This window comes from Heliangelus exortis, chromosome 26 (assembly GCF_036169615.1).
Source record: "Heliangelus exortis chromosome 26, bHelExo1.hap1, whole genome shotgun sequence".
Classification (NCBI taxonomy): Eukaryota; Metazoa; Chordata; class Aves; order Apodiformes; family Trochilidae; genus Heliangelus; species Heliangelus exortis.
This window is the reverse complement of record NC_092447.1, coordinates 2,582,477-2,594,360: the sequence shown is the minus strand read 5'-3', so window position 1 is coordinate 2,594,360 and position 11,884 is coordinate 2,582,477. Positions and strand designations below refer to the sequence as shown.

The following is an 11,884-nucleotide window of genomic DNA, read 5'->3' as shown; positions in this document are numbered from 1 at the left end:
AGATCCCCTGGAGATGCCCCTGGTGACCTCCACTGGGGTCAGTGCTGCAAGTGTGAGAAAGTGACCAGTGTGTCCCCTGCCCTAAATTAAAGACCTTTTCAAGGGACACTGGACAAGTCAGGGAATTGTGAACACAAGATAGTCTTTCACCTCCAGGGACCAGTTTGAATTCAGCCCAAGCAAGCCCTGACTCAATGTGCTTATCCTCTCTTTCATTGTTCAAGGGAAATCAGTTTGGTGGGTCCCAGCCTCCTCCTCCTCCTCCTCCTTCCTGGCAGACACCTTGCTGAAGTTTCACTGGGGTGGCCATCCAGGGTGACCCCTCCTTGGCAGGCTCTCCTCTTTCCCACTGCCACCTCCCCCAGGATCACACAAGCCCTGGGAACTGGGGATATTTCCCCATTTGCTACCTCCCTGGTGGCACCCAGAAGGGCTGGAGGTCACTCACACGTGCAGAACATTCTCCCAAAAGGATGTGTCCAGGTTGGATGACAGAGCAATAAAAAAGGAAATTTATTTTCAGAGCTTTAGAGGTGAACCTGATCAGTCTCAGCAAAAAAAAACCAACAAACCAAACCAAACCAACAAAAACCAAAAAGCAAAAAAAAAAAAAAAACCAAACCCCAAAAAACACCAAACAAAAAAACCCAACAACAAAAAAACCCCACAACAAAATAAAAAAAACAATAAACCAAAACCAAAGCCATCCTCAACGTCTGAAAAAGGTCCCATCAAAATCCTTCCCTCTTTACTCACACACCTGATGTGCCACAAATAAATGGCACCCACTGTCACAGGGGGGTGAGGATGTTCATGGGTTGATAGAGACTGAAGCCAGATGGGAATTGCTCTTAAAATCCAGAATACAAGCCCCAGACTCCCCTCTTTTCAGATACAGGGCAGAATTCAGGGTAAAAAAAATAAAAATACATGCACTTGAGAAATTACCTGAGCCAGACAATCAAATGAAGTCAGTGAAAAATCAAAGAGTTAATTACACACATTGTTAATGAAAAACAAACAAAGAAAAGTCAGAGTGAGGCACGTAAACCAAATTAATTCCTGCCTCATTATAATTCCCCATTCCTGCCCTAATATTGCTGGGCAGATCTTGCTGTGCCCAGGGCAGGGGACACTGAAATCCTGGGATTTCTCTGGGATTCACACAGAGGGAATGGCAGCAGCAGAGGAAAGAGCATCTAGCAGACCCTGCTGCTTATCAGAATAATTTTCCCTCTATTTAAATCACCAGAGGTTTGAGGGGGAGCGTGGGGGGGTGGATTTGAAACACACACAGTTTCCTACATCTTTCCTGTAGTGTTTTGATCCTTTTGCTTCTGGGTTTGGCAACTGCAACTTTCTTCATCCTTGGAGACCGTTCTTTGATTCCTCAAAGAGGCTTCAATTTTCTCACAAATCTCTCTTCCTTTTACTTAATTTAAACATTTTTGACCAATTTCATGATTTAATGATGAGAAATAAAACTGGAGAGCTACTAAATGTTGAGAGAGGACCTTTCATTTCATCTGGGGATTAGGAAGGGAGCTAAAGGTGTGAATCCTGGGATCCACACTGCCCTAACCTGAGCTCTACTGTGCTAAAGAGCCCATCCTGAGTGATGCTGAGCTCTCTCTGCACCCATCAAACCCAGGCAAGTCCTGGGGATGAGAGCACATTGCAGATTTGGGCCCCTTAAGATATAATTCTAGCATGTAATAAATCCATGGCAGGGCTGCCTCATAGATATCTTGCTAATGACTTTAAAGCCTGACTTCATTTAGCTGATCAAATCCAAGCAGTTTCCCACCACACCATTAATTTCAGGTAACAATTCACTAAGATCTTTGGTTCCACATAAGCACTTCCCAAATAACTTCTTCAGTCTCTGTCAATTATCAGAGACTAATGCACCTTGAATTTACCTTTAAGAGCAAACATTACTCCATGGTCATAATTCTACAGCATTATCTGTAGCCAAAAGATAGGAGCAATGCAGCTTTCAACTTCAGACTGTAGAATCAAAGAGAAATAAAAAAAAAAAAAAAAAATCTGTGCTGCCTGAAGATCTATTGAATTTTCATAATTTGGAAGTTGCTGGTCATGTCCACGGGACCAATTGCACCTTGAGCCTTTTCTTCATTTAATTTCATTTTCTGTGTGGCTACTATGAAATAAAAGCAGCTTCCTCAGGTACAGCTGCAATGGTTCTGACCATCAAATTATCTCTGGCAAATCCAATCTCACCCTCTCAGGGCTGGACTCACCCAGCTGGCTCCTGGCTCCCCCTCTCTCCATCACAGAACAGTTTCTCTCCCATGATTGGGCACACAGCACAGGGTGCAGCTCAGCAGCCTCTCTTTTTTTCAGCTGATTTCTACAGTCCCCAAACCATCTGTCATCTTCTGTGTCAGCCCCCATCCTCTCCTCTGACCTCCCAGCCTGGCATTTCACACTTTGAGAAACGTCACAGCATGGCCAGGTGCTGGCTGAGCCAACCAGAGCAGCAAGAAGGGCAAAAATGGGCATGAGTAATACCCAGTGGCCTTCCCCAGGGATTCAGGATCCATCCCTGCCCCATCTCATCACTGGGACCATGATTTCCATTCTGTCCAGCCAGACAAAAAGGGCAGCAGCAGACAGAAAGGAGCCCAGACGTGAAGATGGCCAGGTCTGCCCCTGCCAAAAGCTCTGGAATCCTAACAAGCTGTTAGGATGAGGCAGAGAAGTGCCACTGATGTCTGGTTTGGGAATGGGGCTTTGGCTGGGAGAAGAGGACAAAACAGAGGGAGAAGCTGCCTCTTCCTGCATTGTGCATGTAACAACTCCATTACAGGGCTGGATCTCACTTGGAGAACGATGCTGGCTGAGTCTGTAGGCTGCCAACATTCATAATAATTAACCATTAATGTTAGCAAACATTTGGCAAATCTCCACCCGCTTTCATCCAAAGCTCTCAGAGTCCTCTGCAAACATGAGCAGATTAAACCTTGCCAGACCCCCTCCAGTCCTACATATTAATCCAAAGAATTTCTTCCACTTCTAGTCTCTGACAGTGTGTTCAGTAAACACGGTGAGGCTGGAAAGCACTCAGGTCACCCCCACTTAACAGTGCAGAGGGGAGGGCCAGGGTGGGAAAGTGACATTTCCAAAGCCTCAGTGAAAGCTGCTGGTGGGCAATTGTGGTGTCCCAACCCTCAGGCATCCTCTCAAACCCTGCACCATCCTTCCTCTGCTTGGCAGGTCTCCATCCCTATCTCAAGAAAGCAGGGAAGAAAAAGCCCAAAGTCCAACACCAAGCAGCAAGGTGGTGGAGTGACAGTTCTGCTGCTCTTCTCCCTGCTGGGACACAAGTAACCACAGACAGAAATAAACATGAGCAACGTGGGGGCCAGGTTTAACACTGGGCAGGATATTAAAATAATGACACTTGCTCTCTATTAACCCCTCTGCCTTCCCAGGAGAGCTCAATGCCCTCTGTGAGAGCATCTCCCATTGGGCTTGGTGGATTTTTTGCCACCCTTGCTGCTACTTCCTGACAGCTCCTTGTGGGCATGATTTTGTCCCCCCTACAAAAAAAAAAAAAAAAAAAAAAAAAAAGGGAGGGGAAGTGCTTCATGCCAGAATGATGATGTCCCATTGAAATCCAATGAAACACCTTGCTCAGAGTGATCTTGGCATCTGCTAAACCAAGAGATTCCTCCCACAAAGACCCTCCCTACAGAACTCAGTTTTTCCATTCAAGATCTATCTTCCAAGAGAATACTCATCCCTTAGACCTTGCCAGATGTCCAGCTGTGGACATTTGAAAGTTCCATTTGAAATGGCCAGGAAACAAACCTTCCTTGCAAAAGGGAGCAATCTGGCTCACAGGACCTGGGAGCAGGGACCTTGGGAGCCTCCTGCTAATGTCTGGTTCCCTATCACTCCCTGACCTCCATTTCATCTGCCCAAGGACTAAAGACTTTGTGGGTGATCAGTGGCCCTGGAATAAAAGCAGAGGCTGTGTGTTCACCTCTGTGTCCCAGTTTGGTTTGAAAAGCAATAATCTGAGCATCCTGTGCAGCTGTTCTCACGAGGTGCAGGGGTACAGACTCCAGACTTGGTAGGAAAAATCAAATTTGGGCAGGAACACCAGACATCTTTGTGCTCACCTGGAAATAAGAGGCCTTTTTCTCTTTTCCTCCCCTAGTTCTTTCCCCTCGTTTGCATTTACTTCAGAATAAATTACTTGAAACCTCAGCTCAGCAAGAACTAAGCCTGAAAATCCAGAAGGCTACGTTCCTGAAGACTTCCTGGGAGTTTAGGCAAAAGCCAAACTGAGCCCCTTTTTCTGAGGCTGAGCAACATGAGGAGGAGGATTTGGGGATGAATATGGAAGAGAAAGGTGCTTGGAAGTCAGGGATGGAGAGAAAGAAAGAAGGAAGAGAACAGGTGTGAAAAAGCATGGGTGCCACCCATAGTGGGTCTAAATTGCCCATTCCTCACCAGTGACAATGACATTTCCCCTTACCTCAGGTAACATTTTGTTCCAAACAAAGCAGAAGCCCTCTCTGCTCTCCATGATGGATTTTTAGCAGCAAACTATGCACCAGCTCCCAGTTGACTTAGAGGAGCAGAGGATTTGCCTCCATCCACCACCCCACTGCCTTTACACTCACTCCAACATTTTCTCTCCTTTGCAGCCCAAACTCAATGCACAAGACACAGAAAACACAAGCACCACAATAAAACCAGAAAGAAACAGTCTGGACAAATTGATCAGAGCATGAAAAATATGATTCCAAAGCAGCCTGAGTCAAGAAGCAAGAAATGTTAAGCCTTTCCATTGTAACAGACCCTTATTTATCACGTTGGAAAGGGTGATAAATAAGGCACTTTTTAAAGGCAAATGGCCAGCTAGTCCCTTTGATACATGGAGATTGCTCAAGATAGGTATGATATAGAAAACCTTGGCAGAAGATATGTACTGGCTAATCTGACAGTTATCTCTTTTACAGCCAACTACTGTCATTTCAGTCTTTGGGAGCTGCCAGCTACACTGATAACTGCAGCCCTAAACACAGCAGAGGAGAAAGCCTTTGTTAATTAAGTTAGCTTCCTTCATTTTCCTGCTGGTCTGGCCTCAGCAGAGCTTTCAGAGAGTGTGGTCCTTTGTGGTGGTGCTGGAGTGCTGCACATCCTCCTGGGACATATTGGTGGATAGAGAGGCTGCTGATCCTCAGCTGCTGCCTGGAATGCTTTCTGGGATGAAGTCTTGCAGTCCTGCCACAAATCAGACCATGGACTCAACTGGAGCACAAGCAGATTCCCCTTTGGAAAGGGAAAAAAAAAATAAAATCTCCCTGAAGGATGCATAAACCTTGTATTGTCTGATCCAGCTGATACGGGGCTGGTTCTCTCAGTGTGGTGTCAAGTTCCAGAGGAGCTCTGTTTGTACTGAATTCATCAGTGCCACTTTGTACCCAGAAGAGTTCAGCTCTGGTTTTTTTGTGTTTTTTTTTTTCCAATCAGGTAGTGGCCATCAAACTCTAATGGGGTTTCTGGAACTGTGGGTGCTTTATCCTCAGAGTTTGGGCACTGGGCTGCTGGCTCTGGCCAAGCCACAGCTCCTCATTCCAGGCTGATGTGCTGGCCCCTCACAGTCAGCTGTGCAGCAGGAAGGGACAGAACTCATCAGATTGCAAGTGCCAAACTCACTTTTTACCATTTCTGATGGCAGTTTGCAGCCCTTTTTGCAGATCCCTGGCCTGATTCTGCCTCTATTTCCCTTGCTTTGGGGCAGTGCCTTGCTGGCAGGTTCTTCTCCTCATGGCCACTGCTATTTTCCCCCTCTAAGTCAGAGCCATAGAGTCAAAGCCACCAGATTTATCCCCTTAGCTGGAGACACAAGTGAAGGAGAAAAGAAAACCACATTTTGCAGGTAGTTAGAGAGATTACCAGGGACACCTCACCCACAGGTCTCTTCTTTTCCTCAAGGAAGACCTTTGCCATTTAAACAGCTATCACCAAGAACCATCAAACCCAGGTACCCCCATTCCTGTGTCTGGCCCAGCACTCCTGTGCCCACAGCTGGAGTCACCACCAGCTTACAAATGACTGCTGGGACTCACACCCCTTCCAAACCCTTTCTGTAACTCAGGTTCTCTGCAAAATGAGCAAAGCAAAACCATAGCTATTCCCTTTGCCTTTTCCTCCACTTTTTGGGCCACTTACCTGGTCAGGCACTTAGGGTTTGTGCAGCCTTGGCAGGGCAGAAGCATTTCTCTTGATCTGAAATTGTTAAAAATATTCCTGCCTCAGGACCACTAGGGGTTCAGCCTCTGTTTTATGATTTACAGTTCACCATCTTGCATCCCAAAGCCCCATGGGCACTTACTGTTCACAGAATGACCCTTTTCTGCTTTGGTTGTGCCACTCAGCTCAGTAAATGCTTCCAGGATGCTCCAAGCCTCCTTGATACCTTAAGCCATGCAACCTCTGGGGAAAAAAATAACTTTTTATCATTAGGTGAAAATGGAACTGCCTGGAATAACAACACAAAGGTGGGGTTTAGTGCATGATGAGAGATCCCAGGCCTTTTAGTGAGGAACCTGACTGCTGTCCAGGGTTGGAGAATTGGCTGTCACCTCAGGCAGGGACAGCAGTGGCCTCATTGCTGGGCTCCCTGAACAGAGGGGACAGCAGGAGGATGAAACAAAACAGAGAGGATAAAGCAAAGCATTGCATTTTAATTGATCTAATCTCGGGCTCCCAGTGGAATTTGCAGATATCTTACTAGAATTACTCAGGTTTTATCAGGAGACTGCAATACTGGGAAAGTGCCTTTTGGACAGCAAACCACTCTCCAGATCTTGAACTGCATTAGCATTGGAACTGGCTGAGGAAAAGAGCCCCCACAATAGTTTCAAAGATGAAAGCAAAAACTGGGCAGAGAAAGAGAACATATGAGATGTAAACTCATCTGGGCATGCAAATGTGTATGAGCACAGACCCAGGAATATGCATAATGCTGTCTGCTGGGGGGGCCCCTCCAGTGGGAAACCTGCAGGGGAGCAGAAAGTAAAGGACCTACAGAGATGTTAGAAAAGGCATCCAAATGACAGCAGCTTTTATCCATCTGCTCCTCTTCTGAGGTCCATTTTTGTGCTGAGTGCAAACACTCTGAATACTAAAAAATAGAGGCAAGAGAGATATGCAAAAGATCTCCTTATTATACATATATAAAATATATATAAAATACCATATGGGTAGAGCAAGCTAGCAGGGGAGATAAAAATCAAAGATAGAGAGAAACCTGGTGGTTTCTCATAATTTTTTCTCTGACATCCTCTGTCTGAGAAGATGAATGCAAGAGCTTTGGAGAAGCAGAGGAATAATGTCTGGCTCTGTCAAGATACTTCTTTATTCACTGCAGTGAAGGGGTGAAAAAACATCAGGTCTGATAAATGATTCATGGAACCTTTTCTTCTGCTAATCTGTAAATAAATTTTAAAAAGCTTCTTCTTTTTGATGAATATATTCTGCTGCTCGTAAAAACATGTTGGCCTTTAAACCCAACACAGGCACTTTCAGATGTCTCTGGTGTTGCTGTCAGTACTCTGAAAGCCCAAGCTCCTTGCAGGAGGGCAGGGATAAAAGTTTTGCTGACTTACCTCAGCTGGGCTTCTGTCCCTCTGATCCCACTGGGTTCCTGAGCTCTGCTGCAGCTTTACCTTGTGCTCAGTTCAGTGGGGGGGTAACAGATCCCACAGATTTACAGACACAGAGGCCAGAAAGCACCTTAATCAACATCTCACCTGACATCCCACATGGCATGCTCTAAATCCTCTCCTTTGTGCACGTTTTACTGCTGGCAGAAGCTTCTCCTCACCTGCTGCCTGGAAGGACACAACAACCCTAAGGTGCCCATCACCGTGGCATCGCATCCCCTGTACACCCTCCTCTGAGATGTCTGCTGGAGCCAGGCTCCTGCCCGTGCTAATGTGATGGATTTGACCCAGCTCTCAGCTCCTCAGCAACTTGGGCTCAAAGCAGCAGCTCTGGGAAGGCTGCAGCTGCCATGGTCCTCATCACACACAGAAACCTGGGCTGACTGCACTGCTGCGTTTCCTTCCCCCCTTACCACCACGTATCTTGAGCTTTTCCTTTTTTTTTTTTTTCCTGTCATTTCCATTTAGCTACCAGATAGCAGCAGCACCAGGGGTGTGGATGCACTCAGAAACCTTCCACAGGCACTGCACCTCTTCCCTTTCAGCAGGGGAGTCGTTGGGTTTCTCCCCAAACAGCTGAACCTCGGGCTGCCTCACGACTTTTGTGAGGGTGGACAGGGATGGAAAGAGGAAAAAAAAAAAAAAAAAAAGCATGATTATACAAGGACATCTTTATTCCAGTACATTCAAGACAAAAAAAAAAAAAAAAAAAAAGAAAAAAGAATTCAAGAACAGGATGTACCTTCACTCAAGGCTTTATCTCCCCTGCCCCTCTCCGTTGTTGCCTCTTTCCTTATACAATCAGAAATTGCATAGAATTTGTTTTTTCAATCAGAAAATTAAACTCCTCAGTGTAAAACCCTCGTCTGTACCCAGCAGAGGGTGAGCTGCTGCTGTTGCTAGGGAAGTGAATATTTTCCTCACACCAGATCCTAATGGTTTTCTCCAGTGCTGTGTGGCCAGGGGCTGTGAGGCACCCTGGAAGCTGAGGGTGCCCCTTGGGTCATGGGCAAGCTCAGAGCCTGTGGTTTGGGACCGTGCAGGGCACAGACCAGGGGGGACACTTTGGGGAGCAAATGCCACCTCCCTCAGGTGTCAGGGAAGGACCTCACCTCCCTCTACCCACGCCCTAAAAAAAGGAAGGAAAAAAAAAAAAAAAAAAAAGCAAAAGATAACCCCAGAACTAAACGAAAGACACGGAACCCCTGAAATTCCAGGCGTTTCAAAGGCCTCTTTGAGTTCACTGTGTTTGTTGGTTGGTTTTTGGCATTGTAATATATATATATGTATGTATATATATATATTTATATATATATATATCTTTAACAACTCCTTAAATGGACTTTCAGCAAATGCTGCTTCTCACGGGGAGCTCTGTCTCTCCCTCATTCCACCTGCCACACTCTGAAAAGGAAGAATTCAGCACCTGAAAAGCTGGTGCCTTGGAGACCAGGTCCTAACGTACCCAAAATAAACCAAACCAAAACAATGACTCCTCCCTTCCCATCCCTTTATCCACGTGAAATAAAAAGACCCCCTCCCACCCCACCCTTTGAGAACATCCCCTGGGAAGCCTACATGATGGGGAGATGACACCAGCATCCTTTCTCTTTTCCTGGGGTGAAGAAGTTCCAAGAATCACTCTTACCCCGGGGTGGGCAATATCTGCTACCCCAGCTACCCACCACGTCCCTCCTTCTCTCCTGGGAGCCACTGGGTGGCACGGGGACCACTGCTGGGGGGCAAGCCAGCTGGAGGAGCTCTCTCCTGGTGCTTTGGTGGGACACCAAAACCAAAGCCATCCCCTCCTGGCCAAAGGTCTGGAGAAGCCGGGTAACTGCTTTTAATTTAAAAACGAGTTGACATCGTACAAGTCCGTGTTCTGTAAAATGGAACAGGACCCTCTCTCGGCCCACCCTGACACCCCCTCCCCACCAGTTACTCGGGCTCGCTGCTGTTGGTGGTCTTCTCCCATTCCAAGCTCTCCTCGCTCTGGGCGGGCGAGCCGGCGGGCGGGCGCGCCCGGAGCCCCTGGAAGCGTCGGCATTCGGGGCAGACACGGATGTGGGTGCAGCCTCGGGCAACCAGGGCGGCTTCTTGGGCCAGTCTTTGTGCCAGGGGGTCTGGCTCACCCCCACTGCAGAGCTTCCCGTTGCTGAGCGTGGTTGTGCTGCGGGCTCGGCGTTCCTCCGGGATGCCGGGACGAGTCCGTATCATCCCCCCTCCTCGCCTCCGACGAGGGTGGAAACTGTCCCTGCAGAGGATGATGTTGCGCAGCTCTGTCACCATTTCTTGGCACACCGACACCTGGAAGGCAGAGCCAAGAGGGTACTGCTCACCTTAGGAAGCTCTGAGCCCAGTGCTGCACCCACTGTGGTTTCTTGAAGGTGTCCACAGACTCCGTCACTAATCTGGTGACCAGGGTTGGATGTTCATGTTTGGTTACACAGAATCAATTTGGTGGCATCTGGGATCATAGAATCATAGAATCCTAGAATGGGCTGGGTTGGAAGGGACCTCAGAGATCATCAAGTCCAACCCCTGATCCACTCCCCCCGTGGTTCCCAGCCCATGGCACTGAGTGCCACATCCAGGCTCTTTTGAAATATCTCCAGGGATGGAGAATCCACCCCTTCCCTGGGCAGCCCATTCCAATGGCTGAGCACCCTCTGGGTAAAGAAATTCTTCCTAATGTCCAACCTAAACCTCCCCTGGCACAACTTAAGACCATGCCCAATCAAGATCATCAAATCCAACCCTTGATCCACTCACCCCGTGGTTCCCAGCCCATGTCTCTTCTTAAAAAGATTAATTCAGTCTCTTTTAAAAACCTCCAGGGATGGAGAATCCACCCCCTCCCTGGGCAGCCCATTCCAATGCCTGATCACCCTCTCTGTAAATAATTTTTTCCTCATATCCAACCTAACCCTCCCCTGGCAGAGCTGAAGCCCATGGTCTCTTGTCTGACTGATAGAGACTGTCCCCCCCCTGGCTCCAACCTCCTTCCAGGGAGTTGTAGAGAGTGATGAGGTCTCCCCTGAGCCTCTTCTTCTCCAGGCTGAACACCCCCAGCTCCCTCAGCCATTAATTATGTTATGATTTAGCACAATAGCTCAAACCTCTTGTCCAAGACTCACCTGTACTCTACTTCAGTGTTTACCAGTACTAAACCTACAGCAGGTAGAAGTCCTCAGGTGATCCCATCTCCAGGAAAGGTACCTGCACACAACCCTGACCCCTTCAGAAGACCTTAGAGCACCTCTACAGTCTCAGCCTTCATAAGAATGCACAAGAAGCTCATGCATTTTACCCCCTGCCCAATGCACTTTGCCCTCTCATGGATTTGATGTCTCATTACCAGAAATTGTCAGCTCAGCCTTGGTTCACTACTTGCTCCAGAGCACTGCACTGCTGAGCACCCCTCAGATAGCAATAAACACACCCCGTGCCCTCAGGACACTGTCAGGTCCTACCTCTGACTGTTCAGAGTGTCGAAGGCTCCACAAAAATTCCAGCATTGCCATAAAAATTGCTACTATTAAGCCACAGATGAGAACCACGAAGATTCCACCAATATTCTCCATTCCCAGGCCTAAAATAAAGCAGAGGGGACAATGCTGGGGAGAGACAGGCACAACACAAGCTGCAAGCATCACTCTAGAGAGATCCCAACTCCTTAAACTCCTGTTTAGTTGGCATTGCATAAACCCAGGCAGGACTAAAAACACATAGCCAGCACTGTCCTATTAATAGCTAAGAGCATGACTTGGATGGCAAACTGAACGTCTTGGACGATCGAAGAGGTGTTCTCAGAAATGATGGGTTTGCAGATAAACAGCAAGTACATTGGAGGGAAGTACAAAGCAATTTGTGGACAAACTGAAAAAAATTAGAGATCAATGGGACGCATTAATCCCTGCAAATTATTCACCCAGCGCCAGCTTTGAACTTTGCAAAGGAAGATGAGCAATGTTGTTAAAGGAGCTGAGATGAAGAGAAAAAAAAAAAGGGGCTTTAAAAGAAGCTGGTACCAAGAAAAGCTCCTTTGATTGCATTACAAAATGCTGGTGAAAACTTATTACACCTGCTTGCAATGCAGTAAGGAGAGGTTCCAAAGCAAGGCCAGGACCCAAAATTATTTCACATTATAGGGTGATGGAATGGGGTCCCTGCCA

At 47.3% G+C, this 11,884-nt stretch overlaps 1 protein-coding gene across 1 annotated transcript in view; it reads right to left on the bottom strand.

The window, feature by feature from the left end:
* Positions 1-9,277: 9,277 nt before the first annotated feature.
* GRIK4 (glutamate ionotropic receptor kainate type subunit 4) overlaps positions 9,278-11,884 on the bottom strand; it is a 173,977-nt gene continuing 171,370 nt past the window's right edge. Inside the window, exons 19-20 of the mRNA XM_071769043.1 lie at positions 11,183-11,301; positions 9,278-10,016 (exon numbers count right to left, since the gene is read on the bottom strand). Coding sequence (XP_071625144.1) covers positions 9,648-10,016; positions 11,183-11,301 — 488 coding nt within the window. The 3' untranslated portion in view covers positions 9,278-9,647. The remainder of the gene's footprint in view (positions 10,017-11,182; positions 11,302-11,884) is intronic.